Source organism: Chenopodium album, chromosome 2, assembly GCF_948465745.1.
Source record: "Chenopodium album chromosome 2, dcCheAlbu1.1, whole genome shotgun sequence".
NCBI classification, from domain to species: Eukaryota; Viridiplantae; Streptophyta; class Magnoliopsida; order Caryophyllales; family Amaranthaceae; genus Chenopodium; species Chenopodium album.
Window position 1 is genome coordinate 6,441,704 of NC_137835.1, and position 18,265 is coordinate 6,459,968.

Consider the following 18,265-nt stretch of genomic DNA (forward strand, 5'->3'; position numbering starts at 1 on the left):
AACAATATTTATACTATCACTAACTAAATGACCAACATTTGCTATCCAATCAGCTGCTTGGTCCCCCCCCCCCCCCCCCCGCGAAAGATATGACAAATACTCTAGTTATCGAACTTGCCAAGACGATAATAAATGTTTTTTTAACAATATAATCAATTTGCCATGGTGTTGACCATATACCTTTAACGGAGTTGATCACTAAAAGATTATCACCTTCAATTATAATATTTTTGATCCCACGCTCAAGAGCTAGAAGAATGCCTTTATGAAGAGCCATGACCTCTGTTATGAAAACCTTGGTGGTGCCAAGGTTGAAAGCGCGAACTTCTAAAATTGTCATGTTGTTGTCTTTGATGAGGATCCCTGTGCTGCTGACTTGTTGAGGACTGAATCGTCGAAATTGAGTTTGTAAAAATTTGTTGGTTGCGCCTCCTAGGTAACAATGATAGTGTTTTGTTGGAGAATAAGAAGGAAGAGTAGATGAGGATCTCCGAAAAGGGAATCCCGATGAAGAAAAGGTATCGGTGAGAGTTCTGTAATGCCACTCATTGAACTCACTAAGTACATATGGTGTTTGATTTATGCGGAACATTAATACTACGTAACAAAATGTAAGACGGATTAGTATATTACCTTGATAAATAAGTGTGAATCAAATGAAACACATATATACATGGTTCAGTAGATATGAAACTACTTCTCTGGAACAAAAGGTAGATTTTCTTATTAGCTTTTGCAGAGAATAAAAAATAAACAGAGATAATTCATACAATGAATCAGATACTATTGTTTACCTCTGACACATGTCAAAAGTGATCGGTTACCTCTTGGTTTGCTTGAGCTTGGTGGCTAGTAAGGTTGTCCCAATTATTTATACATGCCTCTTATTTTTGAAATGGATGAGAAAATAAAGACTTATCGAGCTTGAACGGATTTCTTAATACTAAAATCGTGTTTTTTTTGTTTGTCTAAACCACCCAATTTCCAAACAGATCGGGCCGGACTTACAGATCGGACATAGTTGCTCACCTCTAATTAAAATTGCTCACCTCTAATTAAAATTTTATATTTTGTACGAGTACCACAACTCCCCAAAAAAGAATTCAAAAACTGTGAGTGTCCAAATACACTACACCCATTCTCTCTCTCCATTCAAACTCCGATGTATGTTTATCAATGGCGTCGGAATTCACCTTAGACGACGACAATTTCGACGACGCTTTCTTCGAAGAAGTCGACAAATTAGAAGTTCTCGCAACTTCTTCTTCAACCCAACAACAACAAAATCAATCTAAACCTTCTTCTTCTTCAACTTCATCCTTTCACTCAATCTTCCCACAAATTCCAGAACCTTCTATTGCTAACACTAATGTTTCTCATTCTCCTCCTCGAGAACTTTCCCAGCGAAACCCTAATGTTTCTCATTCTAGTAGTACCACTCGATCGGTTTGTTCCCCTTTTTCTGAAGAACAATCGGAAATTCAACGATTGAAGGTTTCTTTTTAGGGTTCTTGATTTTTCCCCTTTTTACTAATTTGGTAATTTTAACTTATTTTGGTTTAATTTTTGATTTTCAGACCGAGTTGAGTTGTGCTTCCAAGGAGCTTTTGGATTTGGTATGCCTCTCATCTCATATTTCACTGATTTTTGAAGAATTCTTTTATTTTAGTTTTCTTTGGTATGTGTAAATGAGTACATGTTGTCTATTTGTATGTTGATTTTTGAGGGTTGTTATTGTTGGGTTTTAATCAAGATTCTTACTTTGGTAATGTGAGTTATGTATAGTTCAATAAAATAGATTGGAATTGATTGAGAAAGGAGAAAGGTAATTATAACCAATTAACCGTTACTTTTGACGATTATTGGGTATGTACAGTGCAATGGAATCAAATGATTGAGGTGTTGGTGGGTAGAGGATGGTAAGATGTGGGTTGAATCAATTTCCGAATTCGTTCTCATATCCCTCTAACCGAACATCTAATCAAGGAAATACTTATGTGATTTCGTTTGCAGCTCTTATGGACCTCGTATGAGTCGTATCATACATGCTCTTAATGATTGTATGGACAAGTTTGTGATGATCATTGTATTTGGAAAATTTTAATAAAGCTTTAATATGAAAATTATACAGAGACAAGAATGCTCTGAGCTTAAGAAGCAGAACGCCAGGGAGCAGCAGCTTAATCTTGTACATGTTAATAAGAAGTCCAGAACCAGGTTAGTGGGATTTGTTCATATGTTGAAAGAACTTATCTCTGATATCAGTGATACTAGCATATGTTGAAAGAACTTATCTCTGATATCAGTGGATACTAGCTAAATGTTTGCTATAAAATACTTGAATTTTTGCCATTAATAATCCTGGAAATTATATGACTACTGCTTTCTTCTTATATATTATGTAATCTGACACTTCTACATTGTGTTTCTTGACTTTTTCCATAGTATTAAATTTGTGCATTATGTAACTTAGCTTGTTTTTTTAATGGCAGTAAGTCTCAAGACCACAATACAAATGGGATTTCACTTGGAATTGAAAATGCTAATGCTAATCATGCTGCTCCCAAGACAGGTGTAGGTGAGAATGAGATTCACTTATAGACCACATATAACTAATAATGTCCTGGTATCATCTATTAGTTACCAAATATATTAAAAAACTACGTTCTTTTGTCTGGTTTGGTTGTTTTTTTTTTTTTATCAGAGAAAAAAAGTACCGGTATACAAACAGATAAAGGTGATGAATCCTTAAATCCAAGCACTAGTGGCACTACATCCACGGATGGTGATTTTTCTAGTTTGCTATCAATCTGGTCCCCATTAAGTGGCCATAGATCAAGCAGAAATTTTGTGGCGAAGTTAATTGAGGCGTGTGCTAGTGACTTCTGTGATCTTTTTGCCTGTTTGGGTTCGAATATGACCTCCAAATTGGATAGCAAGTGCTCGACTCATACATCAGTGCCTGGAAAATTTCTGGATCTGGATTCTGCTGAAGTTTCTAGGGTGTCGCAATTATATGCTGAGCTGACAAAGGTATTGGGCAGGCTCATTATTTTCTTATATAATAAAATCGCTGACAATTTATTGCTACCATATGCATGTTTTGTACTTGTTGCTAATGGCTTTGACAAATGTGTATAGAAGACTGGGTTACATGGAAACTGCATCTTTAAATGGTTTGAGTTGGTTATCTCAATTTTTAAGAAGCAATGTGAAAGATGAATATAGAGGCTGACTGGCTGAATAAAGAACATTTTGCTTGATATGATATTAGCTAATGTTTGGTTTAGAAATTGCTCTTTCTGACCAAATAGGGAAATATTTTACTAGAAACATAATCTGAGACAAGAATTAAACTGCTTTCATTTTGCTATCATTATTCTAGCTGGAATAACAATTACAACATATACAGCTAATGTCAATAAACCTTCACTCGCTGTTTTGTTACTACTTACTCTATTAGATAAGCCAAGTATAATAGTAATTTCTGCAGGGCGAGGGGCAGGAGGGGGGGGGGGGGGAGTAAGAGGGTGTTGGTTGGGTCTTTTGGAATGTGTTATAATCATATAATGAAGTAGAATGCTAGAAACCATTTCTATGTGTATTCTGTCATTGAAGGTCAAACTGTTAAGAGACAACATTGCCATGGAACCTCATACCATTAGTATCTAACTCCATTCTACCCCCCTATAATCTCATACCCTAAGATTCTAAATCTTCCACCTTAGATACCCAAAGTACAAGTTTAATCTAGTTTAAATTAGATAAATTTAACATGGTTTGGGGTTCCCATTTCCCAATCCATTCCATTCTATAATGTTAAACCAAATGACCCCTAAATGGCTAAGACAGTTACTGTGGAGTGGTGGATACCGTCATTGAAGAAGCTATGGCTATCTAGCCAAGTTGGTGAGTAGAAGCACTAGGTAATTCTCTGGTATGTGTCAGGTGGTAAAAAGGACAGAAAAAGAAGGGTCTGGGGACTGGGGGAGAAGAAGGTGAATACTGAATGTGTAGTTTTTACATGATCATAATTTGTGTGTTTGTTCGTTTGCTAATAGCTTGGATAGAGGAAAATTCTTTGGATCATATATTTGAGGGTGAAGTTTCTGTCATTTTCATTTTATTCATTTGTCACCTTTAAGATTCAAGATTCTTCCAAAATGAAGCAAAGAAGAACTTTTGTATGCTGGAGACCTGGAGTTGTGAAGTTCCTACTTCCATGTTCCATGAATGACTAAAGGGACAGTTCTTCCACATGGTTTCACCTGTGTTGAAGAAATATCAAATTATCAATACCTGTATAATGTAATGTTCAGCATGTTTAAGCCATTAAGGATCTGAAATTTATTCTGTTTCAAGTATCCAGGCTTATTGTATCTTACCTTGAATGTGTTGGCGTATGATTGGTTCCTCTGTATTTAATGATTCTTATTTATGCTGCAGATTGCCGATGATAGGGCTCATATAAATGCTTTTTTGGCGGTATTGCTTGATCTATGTAGTCTTGAAAATGTATGTAAATCCTTATTCTTTCTTTTGGACCTGGGGTTAGGGGAGGGTGTTGTGTTTCTGGATTTTCATTGTTTGTGTTCTTGAAAGCTGCTCTTGTATTCTTACCTTCTCTTTTGAGTGTGATTAAAGGGCTAGCTATTATCATCTATATAACATGGTTTGTAGTGATTGTGTGGTTGAATAACACATCTTGTGGTTTTACTGCTGTTGTATTCTTACCCTTCTCTGAACTCTTTTGAGTGATTAGTAAAGGGGTAGCTATTGTCATCTGTATTACATGTCTTCTGTAGTGATTTTGTGGTTAATAAACACATCTTGTGGTTTTACTTCGTGGTGTTGCAGGCTCTAGTTGTTTGTAGGTCTCTGCGTATTCTGCGTATTGCTTTGGATCACATTTTGAGCATTGATAGAACATGTCCTAAAAGGTATTTACTCACCAGTCAGCTTATATAGTGTAAACTTTATTTCTTTTCTATTGGGATTATGTGTGAACGAGCATCATTCACTTCTAAATAATGAAACATGAAGTGTGTGGGTCTGCATAATATAGACTTGAGAAGGTTTAGCAAATGAGAATTGCATGCCCTTACAGGGTTAATTTGTTTTCTTAAGAGGACATATAACATGTTGTTTTAACTCTACCATTGCTTGCAGCTATCTTTCCCTTCCTTACTCTCCTCTGTTTCCTTCTCTGTCTCTGTTATAGACTAGAAATCTGTCTTGTATACTTTACAATCAAGAGGAAATTTAAAGGGGAAAGCTTGGAAATTTTATTAAACAGACTAATAATTTCTTACAAAAGTTAGTAGGTTTAGTCTACAAAGCTCATATTAGTGACTTGAGGTCACAACACTCCAAATAGTGACTTAAGATCACAACTCTCCTAAGGAATCACTCCAAATTTCTGCCTATCCTCTCTCTCCTCCCCTCTCTATACTTATACTAAAGCTAAATCCTCTAACCTAATAATACTAGACTACAAATATTGCCCTTCCTTAGGTTAAGCTATTACAGTCTCTTTATCTCTTAAGTTTATGCCGCCTTCTGCTTCTCTTCTCGTTTTTCTTTACGGTGTTTTCGTTTTTAATCTGTAGAATTTTGTAGTACACTTTCTTATGAACTTTGATTTGATTTTTCCAGTGTACTCTGCTCAGGGATAATGTCAAGGTGAAGAAATCTTACTCTGGATCAGATGCTGTGCATATTCATGATTCTGAAGTGGATAAAAGTGGTGGATTACATGATATTAGTGGAGATGATACATCCCCTTCGAGATTTATAACAGCTTACAAAAATACATGCATTGCCGAAAGTGAGACTTTGTCCTTTCTTTGTCAAGTAGACTGGCTTCACCTGTTTATGTCTATGCGTAAAGTTGCCCTTAAGTTGAAGGAAGAACATGCAAAGGTAGAAGCAGTTTCCATCATGAACATAATTCTAATGAGAACTGATCCTTGTTCTGCTAGAGCAAAGTAAGTAATTATGCAAATTCTTATCAAGCTTATCAATCTATGTTATAATATTCAAAGCACTAAAATTCTGCGGTAAAAATTTTCTGTCTTACTGTTTTATGAATCAATGTATGCTGGAATTAAGGTCCTTCACAAAATTTAGTAATTTTTATCCTTATATTTGAGCATAAATTATTCAATTGGAATACTGGTTTGTAAAACTCTTTAAATTCTTAGCTGATGCATATATTATTTTTAATAAAACAAGAAGTAGCTAATTAGTATAAGAATGGAAGGAGATTTGTATATAGTAATATTTTTTGCTTTTAAAAAACCTTTTTGCCTCTGGATTTTCTCCTAATTTGTGGAATTCTTCTGTAATTGATGAATCAGGTTTGGGAATTCACCTGTTTTTGAAACCGTTGCTTTACTGTTGAGAAAGGAAGCTGGGTTTTTCTGCCGTAAAGAAGCTGTGCATCTTCTATATCTGCTTTTGAACTGTGAGTTTATAAATCGTAGTTAGTGTAGACCTTCACCTTGTCCGTGGTTTGCCTTTCTGTTATACGAGGCTCTTCTAGCCTTTGAGGTTTTGGGATTGTTGTTAATAACAATCTTGATTAATAATACAAGTCGACTTGGTTGTAAAGAATTAGATTATTTTGCGTGTGCTTTGCCAATTTTGTCGTCTCTCTTTATTCCTTATAGAAGGATGCTGATTTAGTTGTGTGGTCAATTGATTTTTAGTTGCATTTATTCTTTTGGTATTTAATGCAATATTTGAAATGGATGCTATCATGACAAGCATGTGCTTTTCCTTAAGTTATGTCTGATGGAGAAGTTTAATGTATTTCATTGTATTGTCCATTACTAAATATGATTAGACTGGGTTTTATTTGGTGGAAATATGTTGAAATGCATCTATTAAATGTTCCATAAATTTTTACTAAGTATTTTTAAAAACCTTTTGGCCTTGCTTCTAATTTTTTTCAATTTTTTCTTTGTCTTTGGAAAGGTCCAACTATATTATCTACCTTTTGTTCGAGGTGTAATGAAGATGACAGTCATACACAATCGCCAAACGATGGTGCAATAAGCTTGACGTGTCATGAATCTCGTGTTGTCCTTGAAGAATTGGCCGAGTGTGTAGTTTGCTCTGAGTATGGTGCGAAGGTGGGAATTCTATTTTGTGTGTGTGTGTCAGTGTGTGTGTGTGTATGTGTGTTTTTATTCTATATTTAGTTTGCTCTGATTTGCTGATTAGATAATTTCTGGGTTGCCTCTGATGAATATGTCAAGCCTGGAAAGAGATGATTTAAAATGTTTTACTTGTTTTACGCTGCAAACATCCTTGAAAAATGTACTGTGTCTTGCAGGATTCACTTCATTCTACTTTGAAAACCATTATTAGTTGGAATCAAGTTTGTTTTGTGTGGTGCCTATTTTTGGGTTTGGTGGAGGCAATTTTTTTTTTTTTACAAAACCATCATCAAATGGAAAATAAACTTCATCCTCAATACCAGAGATGGGTGGTCCAGGGTCATAATCCTAATAACAATTTCTATAATTTTGGTTTTAAATATTTGTGTTGGAACCAACTCCGGAAGGTCCAGGTTTCCTCAAAAAAAAAAAAAAAAAAAAAAAGGAAAAAAAATAAATTCCGGAAGGTCCAGGTTGAGTTCAGCGTTTTTAAGCTCTGCTGTCGTAACTGTTCTATCTTTGGACAAACTACTTTTATGAAATCTGGTATTTGGATAATTGAACAAACTACTTGGCCTCATCTGCATATGCTTTTTGGCTCAAAAAACTGAACAATGAACTCAATGACTTGTCATTCTCTGTCATTTGACATGTCTGATGTCAGGTCTCCATTTCTGCCACTATTTCAGGAGTTGAACCTACGTAGAAACGCAATAATTGTGCTATCCTTCTTGGCTTCTTCTGGTAAATGTGGATTTAAATGTTTTCTGTTCCACAAGCTTTCCAACAAAGCTAACTTTCTGGTGCTAATCCTGAAAGTACTGATGGGAGAAATCGACGCAGAAGCATTGGAATCTTGCCCTGAATCAGAAGTTTCCAAAGAGAGGTAACAGTAACTAAATAAAAAGAAAAAATTAAATGTTTTTGATATCTACATATTCATCCTGCTTGCTTGCTAATTGCTCAAAATTATCGACTTTAGTAAGCAAAGTGCTTCTATCTTGATTCCTTTTGCATTTTTTATGTGTGATCTACTGCCATCTTGTACTCTTTCCCACATTGTAAGTTCATTATTATGTAATCATTGATTTCTCTCTCTAATGTTGATTGTGGAAAACGTTAATACGCTTGACATCACAAAAACGACATTTGATTTGGAGTCAATTTTGATTATTTGACGTAAAGTACCAACATTAGGAATTATCTTCAGTTGTTTAGGCCAGAAGCAAGATCCTTTTTTGGTTCTCAATAAGGCCATCTTAATTTTGGGAACAATGTTATTTTTTTTTTTTGAAGAATATTTTGGGAACAATATTTTTTTCCTTTTCTCATAATCTTTAGGGTAATGCAATGCAGAACTTTACTCATGCGCGAGGCTTTGATATTACTGAACCGACTTGCATCTCATCCTGCATATTCAGCCACAGTCTTGCAAGAATTGACAAGCTGTAGAGACATGGTTAGCTTGGCAATTGATACTGCTACTAGGCTGTCCAAGAAAAGCCGGAGACTACTGAAGACTGATCGTATTACTAAACAGATGCGGGAAGTTGAAGTGGTGGATTTGGCTTGCTTATTTAGGAAAAGAATTTTCACCTTCCTCGGAGAGAGCATTTCATCGTGAATATAGTTTTCACTCGATCTCACATTTTTTGCTAATTGTATGTACAATTGTACACTGATTTTTGACAAGGATCCAATACGTGAAAGGCTACTGTGATGGAAAAATTTACATGGCAGCAAGCATTGTAACCTTAAATTTTGTAATGAGTCATGAATGGTCCGCAATTTTGGACCAATATTTTTTTGCGAAACAGATTTTTCTTTGGTGTTAATCATCAAGTGTTTGCAGCATTCTCTAATATACTTTAATCATCTGTAAGCTTTTGTACTTCCCTTCTGCATAAAGATTATAATATCTCAAGATGTCATTCCTCTTAGTTTTCTTATTTGTCAATAAATTCCTAAAATTTGGACAAAATGAAATTGCCATTCATGATGCAAGGTTTCCATTGTAAACCAAATTTTGTTTTTCTCAGTTTAATAAAACAAATACAAGCATATGAAAAATATGCAATGAATCAAGGATACAGAGGCTGAAGTCCAAAACATAACATACACGGTGATATAATGCCAATGAATACATTTGACTATTTTACAATAATTACACATCACAATCCCCCTTAGACTATTTATTGTGATTTTTAATAAGGATAAATGTAGTCATATTTTGAAATATGTAATTTTCATAAAATTGTTGTCATCCTATACATCAGTTTAGTGTACACCAAGATAAACGATACCAAATTTGTTCTATAGATCCCAGATGCACAAATTGCCTCCACAATGGACATGACAAACTTAGTTTAGAAGTTAATTAACTCAGACCCAACTCACCCAAGAGATTATACTCTACTATTATTCTATCTAGAACTTGATCCGGAACTACACCCTTCGCCAACATCTTTTCATACATAATTCTGGCTTCTGTTAGTCTCCCGACTCTGCAACAGCCATGAATAACTATACTGTAAGCCACAACATCTGGTAATAAACACCTATAAACAGCAGCATCGAAAGTACTTAAAGCCTCTTCAATCAGTCCTCTTTTGCACAGGCCATCCATTATGATACTAAAACTGACAATATTGGGGTCTATATTGTTCTTAGACATTTCTTCAAATAATTCAAAGGCACTGTCCAAGCCACAAAATTTGAAGTAGCCATCAGCTAAGCAACTGTATGTCACGACAGTAGGCTTCAAGCCTTCATTTAGCATTCTTCTGAAGATCAGCATTGCCTCGTTTACTCTACCCCTTTTACAGAGAGCGTCAATCAGAATACTATGAGTGATAACAGTGCCTCTGATGGGTCCATCTACTAGGCTTTCATATAGCTGCATTGCCTCGTCCAACTTCTCTGAAGTGCAGTAACCACAAATCATAGTGTTATATGTCACAATATCGGGTTCTGGCCCATGAGCAACAAGTTTCCGAAAGAGATTATTCACATCGTCAACCCGGTCAACATTGAAGAGACCTCTTATAAGAACATTGTAAATGGCAATATCAGGACTCACCCTAGTCTGTTTCATAAGCTGATGAAGATTTAAGGCAGCCTTCAAGTTTTTCTGCTCACAGAAGCCATGAATCAGTGTGCAATATGCAATGGCATCCGGGGCATCTATCTTAACCATTTGGAAAAAGAGAATCAGAGCCTCGACATTTCTCTCTTGAGCAATCAGTGCTTTCAGAAGCAAAGTCTGAGTTACGGAATCAGGAATTATGTTCCTCATTGATATTAGACTATATACCTTCATCATATCTCTCATTTGGTTCAATCTACAATAACCATCTAGCAAAGAGTTATATACATATACATTAGGCTGTATACCCTTCTTTGAGGCCTGGCAGAAGAACTGAAGAGCTTCATTCAAATAACCTTGTTTGCTAAGCCCATTGATAAGTACTGCATATACGACAAGATCTGGTACATGGCCAGCCACCAACATCTTTCTGTACCATATAAATGCCTCTTTCAGATCTCCCAATTTACAGAATCCATCAATAAGATTACTATAGGCCAAATTAGAAGGCTCCAAACCACGTTTCACATAATCACCAAAGACCCCAGTAGCCTCACGAACACAGCCAGCTTGGCATAACCCTTTTATGAGAATGCCATTGGTAACTATGCTAGGCGAGATTCCTTCCCTAAACATTCTTCTATACACTTCAATTACTTTCCCTAGATCTCCTACTCTCACATATGAATCCATGATTGAGCCAAAAATGACAGCATCCAACTTCTGATTCTTTTCTAAAGCCTCAGTCAAAAAGCGATGGCCTTCTTCTACCCTCTCATTCTTTAGAAGGCCATCAATAATAACACTATATACAATCAAGTCCGGGGATAGACCTCTCTGCAGCATCAAATTGTAAAGCATAAACGCCCGCTCCAAATTCCTTCTCTTGCAGTATGAGTCAATCAAGGTGCTAAATGTAACCAGGTTTGGACTTGGACCTATTTCTAGCATTGTATAAAAGAACTTTGATGCAGTTTCAACAGAACCTTCTTTACAAAGCATCTTCAGTATCTTGTTACAGTCAACAACATTTGGCAGAAAGCCCCTATCAATCATCTTCCGGTGAAAGTTCAATGCGGTTTCAAAAAGATGATTGCTAATAAAATTTCTCATGACAAACTCATACACATTGAACCCTTGTTTTAATTTTTTTGCCGACTGCTCACACAATTCTTCAAGTATATTGGTAATCCCATCAACGCAACGCGAGGCAACTAACGAATCAAGCATAGATCTTAATGCATAAGGAGCAACATCAATTCCCATCTTCGACAATTGCAAGAAAACACTAATACCCTCATCAAATCTACAATTTCGAAAATACCCAGCAAGCAAGAAACTATAAACTGTGTTAGGATTAGTCCCATATGTCTTAAAACCCTCATGAAGTACCTCAAACACATCCAAGTCCCCAAATCTCTCAAGCATTTTATCGAACACTTGGTGGGCATCACAAAACAAGCGACGAAATAGCAAAATATGGGCAATGCAACAGTACGAATGCAGGGAATGATTAGACCCTAAAACCTTCTCAGACCATTCAAAGAGCCTAATTGCTGAACTGGGTTCTGAGCGCAGAGAGAAAAGGACTTGATCAACAATGGTGGGTCGATGTTCAGAGGAAAACTTACGGTTTTGAAAGGGTTTAAAGTTGCTGCCTTGCAAAACAGCAAAAGTGCGAGTGATGAGAGATTTTGATAACAATGAAGAAGAGAGAGATGAAATGCGGTAAGGTCTTAGAAGCTTCAATGGAGGGAAAAGCATTATTTGAAGTTTCTAAAGAGTGTGAGAAACAGACCAAATCAAGCTCTATATACTATTATACCAGCACTTGTATTTCTCCAATGGGTATCTGGTATCTTATCTCCCACTCTTTTAGGTCAATGTCACGTTTCTTAACGGGTCGGATTCGGGTCAGACATAGATTAATTAAATGCTCAATTATCAACTTCGAAGTACTTTTTCTGTCTTTCCCTAAAAAAAAAAGTACTTTATCTGTCTCCATTATATTTGTCTCATGCGATTGGATTATTTCAACCTAAAGTATTAAGTTTTGGTTGAGTGAAATTGATGAGAGAGAAAAATAGTGGAACCTAAAGTATTTTTGTGAGAGTTGTGATCCCTACATACATTAATAGTTTTAATACTATGGAGCAATCTTAAAGGGATGACTTAAAAAGAAATTTTAGGCAAACAAAAAGGGACAAAGAGAGTATGTGTTAATCACGAATAAAAATTACGACTAATACAATGTTAAGGATCATATATTAACCAAGATTTTGACTTTGTGCTATCATACAAAATCCTACACCTTATGTCGATATGTGTGAAACAAACCTAGTGGATTATTCTTTGGTAAAATCTTTAATTAGAGCATGATAGAATACAAGTAAAAAAAAAAAAAAAAAAACCCTATAATTCCATAATAAAACCATGTTTTTTAACCTTAGTATTTTTAAATCCATTATATGAGTATCTAAGATTGTAAGAACACATGTATATACGTAGTACAATCTTAAATAAAAAGGGGCCTCCAAAAAAAAAAAAAAAAAAAAAAAAAAATCTTAAATAAAAAGGGATAACACTTTTAAATTTAAGTAGTTCGAGTAAAATCACACATGCATTGAATTGACAATTATTAATTTTTTAGTGCACACTAGTTTAATAATCCTAAATTCGGCTCTGAATATAAACGTATTTGTGAGATAAATCAAGACTTCAATATCTTAAGTAAAGGCAATCAATTGCAAGTCTTAATTGTCAGTTTAATAGCATTTCTGTGCAAATGCTTCAAATCTTGCAAATTTCATGAAATGAACATAAACACTTCACACTAGCATCCCTGAAGTAAGTTCAATGAGACACTACTATATTGAATTCCCACCACGCTTTCAAAGAATGGCACCATCTCTAGCGATTTTACATAATACTAGTATTTTGATTAATCAACTCTGTCAAAATAGACAAAATTCCATTCTAAACAACTATGCACTAACTGAAACCAACTGTATAGTGCAGCAACTCATCTCATAAGTATTAAGCAAGAGAAAAGACGTATCCAGAGTATGGTATAGACTTGTACAACTGAAGCTTCCTAAACCAACTAAAAAGCAGCACTATCACTTGCTATTCAATTTCTGCTGCAGTAGAGATCTGTGGAGTAAACTGCACTGAGACTCTGAGAGTATGTCAAACCAAGCTTGCTTCATGAATGCCACGCCTACACAACAAAGAAAGTTTGAAATGGTTATAACCAACAGAATGAAACAAAAAGAGAAATGGCTTTCATTCTTTTCACCTAAACAACCACTATCCGAACTTGTAAGAAATTATTGGCCCTTACCCAGACTTATTTTAGTTGTGAATTAAACTTGGGGCAGTTTTCATCTAAACTTGTAGGCCCTTATTTTGAGCTAAACAGAAGTTATTTACTCGTAGAGTATCTGAATATGTAGGTTTTTCCTGAATTTTTTCTAGTTGAAAAGAAGAAATCCATTAGTAAGCTCCGCAATTTTTCTCTTCCGTTTCAGTTTTTGTTTGGTCCTTCAGTCATCTACGAAGTATTATCTATTTGACTAAGTAAAGGAGTTTCCCTTCTTCTGGTTGCTGATCATTGCACCTATTGTGCTGCAATGATGGTCATGAAGGGTACTACATTCCCATGATCCCATCCCCATCCTCAAATTGGCAGGCATGGCAGCTTTCCAAATTCAGATCTGAATTAAGCCTATTGCCTACATTATTCTGGTTCACATAAGTGTACCTCTAAAAAAGGCAGAATAATTGAATCAGTATGGAAAAATCAAAATAGTTTAAGGGTGAACACTATGAGTTATGCATCATTTCCCATTATAATCTTTGCAGGCATAAAATGCATCCAAAAGAAGCATCATAATGTAACTTCCAATGTCAAAAATCTTTCCCATACTTTACTTCATGTCCAACTAAATTGCATATAGAATCTGAATATTGACCATAAATTTCCGTGTCAGATAACGTTTGCTTATTATTCTTTTCTAGGATGTCCAGAAGGGTTTGCATCGAATTTTACCCTTTTTAGCGCGAGTTTAAATCTAGAAATATACAGCAGAGAAGAGAGACCAACTAATACAGTACACAAGGGGTAAAAAGACCGTTCCTAAGTTTTGACCAGCTTCTAAGAATGCATATTTTATCATCCTACACAACAAGACAGAGATATACGAAGTATGATATTATTTTATTCTTAGAAACAGAAAAGTATTAAATTATCATACCTGGAATGACCCCAGCTAGTATATCTCATCATCAGGAATTTCTGGTGTCAAGAATTTTTTAGGATCTTTACTAATCTCCATATAGTTGAAATTGGATTTCACCTTTTCTGGAACAGGTTCAAGTGGAATAATGCTGTCTTTATCAACAACCCCGTCGATAAGCCCATACTCAACTGCTTCAATAGGAGACATATAGCGATCCCTATCAATGTCTTTTTCTACTTGTTCAACAGGCCGCCCAGTGAACTCAGAAATAATTCTTGTAATATTATTCTTGTTATGCATGATTTCTCGGGCTTGAATTTCAACATCAATAGCTTGCCCACTAGCCCCTCCAAGAGGTTGATGAACCATTATTCTAGCATTGGGCATTGCAAGACGTTTCCCTTTGGCCCCAGCACCAAGAATAATTGAAGCTGTTGATGCAGCAATTCCAAGAGCAAGTGTTGACACATCAGCCCGCACAAGCCTCACAACATCAAAGATGGCCATCGTTGCACTGATAAACAAGTCAAAAGCAAAGCCATGAGTAACTTCAATTGAAGGGGATCGGACAAGCTTGTCATCCAGCAGGAAATCACGTTTATATACAACATTTCATTTCAGACGTTCAATGACACACAAGTTTTTGATAGATTCATGTTCATCATCATCAATCAACCCACTAGTAATTAACAATATTAACAACCAAGGCTGAAATTTTGTTTACTCATAAAACTAGAGAGGAAATTCTTATTTCATTTTCTTACAGTATTTTGTTGACTTCAAAGATCAATAACAGCTGGTTTGTAGGAAAATAAACATTTTAACAATACAAGTATATTTTGTGATTTAACCAGAGTCTACTATGTGGAGACCTTGTATTTAAAGAACAAGCTTATATTTCTCCCTAACAGAATAAATGTAACCATCACAACAAAGTTCAGAAAGAATCATCATCGTGATTTCTTCCATCAGCAAGCACAATCACAATTATTTGCTCGCTACTAAAAAAAAGGATTACACTGTATCTTAAATTAGTCTTACAGTCACGCAGAGCTTCAAACTGCTGCCACATTTAACAAGGAATAAACTTCTAATATATTATGGAGTAACTACCAATGAATCATCAAAATTAGTCAAAAATATCTTATCAAAGCATGTCATTTCTTTAATTAGCACATTCATCATTGCCTTAACCAGCCAGAAAAGACCTATACTAGTAATAGAAATTATCCTACCATCACAACTCACGAACCCCACCACATCATATTTTCAAAAATGCTAGTGAATTGACAGTATTGTAAATTTGTAAGCAGCTGAGTTTTCTACAATTATAAGGGATAGGAAGTTGTGGAATTCCATGCACATCATTTGTTCCAACACACCAACACCAAGGTTAAAGATCTAACAACTACACATCAACCAAACCAAAAGATTAAGTTAGCTAATTACATGCTTTCGCCCAACCAATCTCCAAATTGCCCACCCAACATATAATTAGCAAAATGCAATAACTATACTCTTCCTATACGTAATTATTGATTACATGGTAAGATGAAATTATTGATATTTTCATCAATTTTTTTACAAGGATCCATTAGAGATAATAGATAGGAAGACAGAATTGATAAAGATTTCTACACCTTCAGTTGTACTAGCAAAGGGTCACGTAATTCCAGACACAAACACAATTTTTTGGAATTGAGGTCATAGTAAGCTTAGTTACCTTACACTATGTACAATACCCCAAGTTGATAACAGTGTCATAATCACATCTTATTTCAGTTTACTGATGCCTTATTAATGATTTCCTACACCAACTGATATAGTTGCAACAGCCTATCTTTATCTAGCACCTCAGCAAAATTTTCTCCAAGGTGACAATAATGAGCAGAAATCTTTACTTCAAAGGCAGGATAAAAAGCTTTTACACTTGTTTGGGATGATCCTGTTAAATATTACCTGCTTTAATTAGTAAAACTACCTTTACATTATATACCTCCAAAGACTCTTACAAAGTAACTTTATGTAGTTCCATAGAAAACTAGAAGGAGGGCAGGAGTGAACAAGTTGATAAAAGGTTAAGATGCGTGAAATAACTAGGCAAAACCAAGAAAGTGGTGTAGCATTCTACTTGGTCTTCCTTCCATAGGTCTTAGCTAAACTAGAAGAGAACCCTAAATCACACATGGAAACATCATTTGACATGGAAAATCTCTGATTCAAAAGTTACCCTTATGGCATGCTTGGATTGAGAGTGATGTATTACTAGGGTAACAAAAGTAAAGCTAAAGAAATGAAAGCGAATATAAAGAGGGATGAGATAGTGATGGTGTGATTGTAAGGGTATTACCATATTATGTAGTGATTGTGTGGGGTGAGAGGTGAAGAAAATAAATGTTTACCCTCACTTAGGAGTAATAGTTATACTAGGGGAAGGGTGAATAACTTTAATCCTCATTATGAGGGAAATGGTTCCTCAATCTCTCTCTTTTCCTCATGTGACTATATTTTTTTCATTAGTAAACACCTTACCTCATTAAACAATACCTCTAATCACTTATATTATTCCTATGTTGACTTGAATTACCCCTTAAGATATCGAAGTCATTTCTAACATAAGGAGAAAAAAAAAAAACCTAATTCCGCATCAATTTATTGTAAGACAGCCTCATACTACACTTTACATTTCCTTTGAATAAGCAAGGGATCATCTCTCACATAATCCATACCTTAGACAAATTTACACATTTCCATTCATTCTCTTGAAAACAAAACAAAAGCATATTCAAACCGAGATTAACAATGCAACTAACACACAATATATTCTCTCCAAAAAAACCCAAAAAGACAAGCAAACAAACAATACATTGGCTTAAAAAGTAAACACTCTTCCCAAATTCCATCCCATTGACATATTTCACATTCCCATTCATTCAATAATCGCCATTTATTACTGCTTCACAAACGGCCGCAACAACTCAATGAACAAAGTTCCAAAAACAAAACAAGAGCATGTCCAATGTAATTTCAACAATGACTAAAGCAACTATTCAAGTGCAATTAACAGCAATTAATCTTCTCCAAGAAAAACCCAACAAACAACAACAAATTATAACTAAATAATCACAAAAATTATAACAAATAAATGAAAAAAATCATATACCTAAGAGAACCACCAGGAGAATTGACGAAAAGGCGAATATCCTTAGTATGATCTTGAGCATCCAACAAAAGCAATTGACTAATAATAGAATCAGCAACAAAATCATCAATTTGACTACCCAGAAACACAATCCTCTCTTTCAAAAGCAACCCCATTACATCAGCTTCAGCACCTCTCATGGCGGTCTCCGGCGTCTGTTGGGCCGAACCCATGATGGGGCCCAGCCCAATATCATCGAGCCCAAGATTGAAGGGGTTGGAAGATGGAGAATTTAGGGTTGGTGGGTGTAATTGAAGGGATGAGTGGGCCCGAAGAGAAGGAGAAGAAATGGGTTTGAAAAAAGGGGTTTTGGAGAGAAAATGGCGGAATTTGGGGGAAGAATAAGATGGGGTTTGAGGGAGGAAGTGAGGAGAGAGAGTGGAGGAGAGAGAAAGTGAAGCCATTGATTTTGTGAGGGATGAAGATGAAGATGAAGTGCAGTGGAGTAGATGATTGATGTTGCTAAACAAAAGGAGAGAATCAAAGTGAGAAAATTTGGGTAAGGTTTAACGTTTATTAACCCCTTTTTCTTTTTTTTTTTTTTTTTTTTTTTTTTTTTTTTGTAAGTAAAATA

General features: G+C 35.4%; 3 protein-coding genes across 3 annotated transcripts; 1 reads left to right on the plus strand and 2 right to left on the minus strand.

Annotated features, from left to right (window-relative positions):
- The first annotated feature begins 1,065 nt into the window (after positions 1-1,065).
- LOC145581162 (protein SENSITIVE TO UV 2-like) lies at positions 1,066-8,998 on the plus strand. The gene is made up of 12 exons (XM_081638223.1): positions 1,066-1,494; positions 1,578-1,616; positions 2,132-2,217; positions 2,493-2,578; positions 2,705-3,033; positions 4,447-4,515; positions 4,858-4,940; positions 5,670-5,987; positions 6,360-6,466; positions 6,979-7,136; positions 7,853-8,049; positions 8,520-8,998. The coding sequence occupies exons 1-12, from the start codon at positions 1,177-1,179 to the stop codon at positions 8,785-8,787; spliced, it is 2,058 nt and encodes a 685-aa protein (XP_081494349.1). The 5' UTR covers positions 1,066-1,176; the 3' UTR covers positions 8,788-8,998.
- Positions 8,999-9,347: 349 nt separating this feature from the next.
- Positions 9,348-12,049, minus strand: LOC145581170 (uncharacterized). Its single transcript, XM_081638228.1, has one exon. The coding sequence runs from the start codon at positions 12,010-12,012 to the stop codon at positions 9,541-9,543; it is 2,472 nt and encodes an 823-aa protein (XP_081494354.1). The 5' UTR covers positions 12,013-12,049; the 3' UTR covers positions 9,348-9,540.
- A 1,042-nt stretch (positions 12,050-13,091) lies between these two features.
- On the minus strand, positions 13,092-18,152 carry LOC145594503 (ATP-dependent Clp protease proteolytic subunit 4, chloroplastic-like). The gene is made up of 3 exons (XM_081650814.1): positions 17,653-18,152; positions 14,505-15,003; positions 13,092-13,468 (listed from the first exon to the last, which is right to left on the minus strand). Exons 1-2 carry the CDS (start codon positions 18,093-18,095, stop codon positions 14,520-14,522), a joined length of 927 nt encoding a protein of 308 aa, XP_081506940.1. The 5' UTR covers positions 18,096-18,152; the 3' UTR covers positions 13,092-13,468; positions 14,505-14,519.
- Positions 18,153-18,265: the final 113 nt, after the last annotated feature.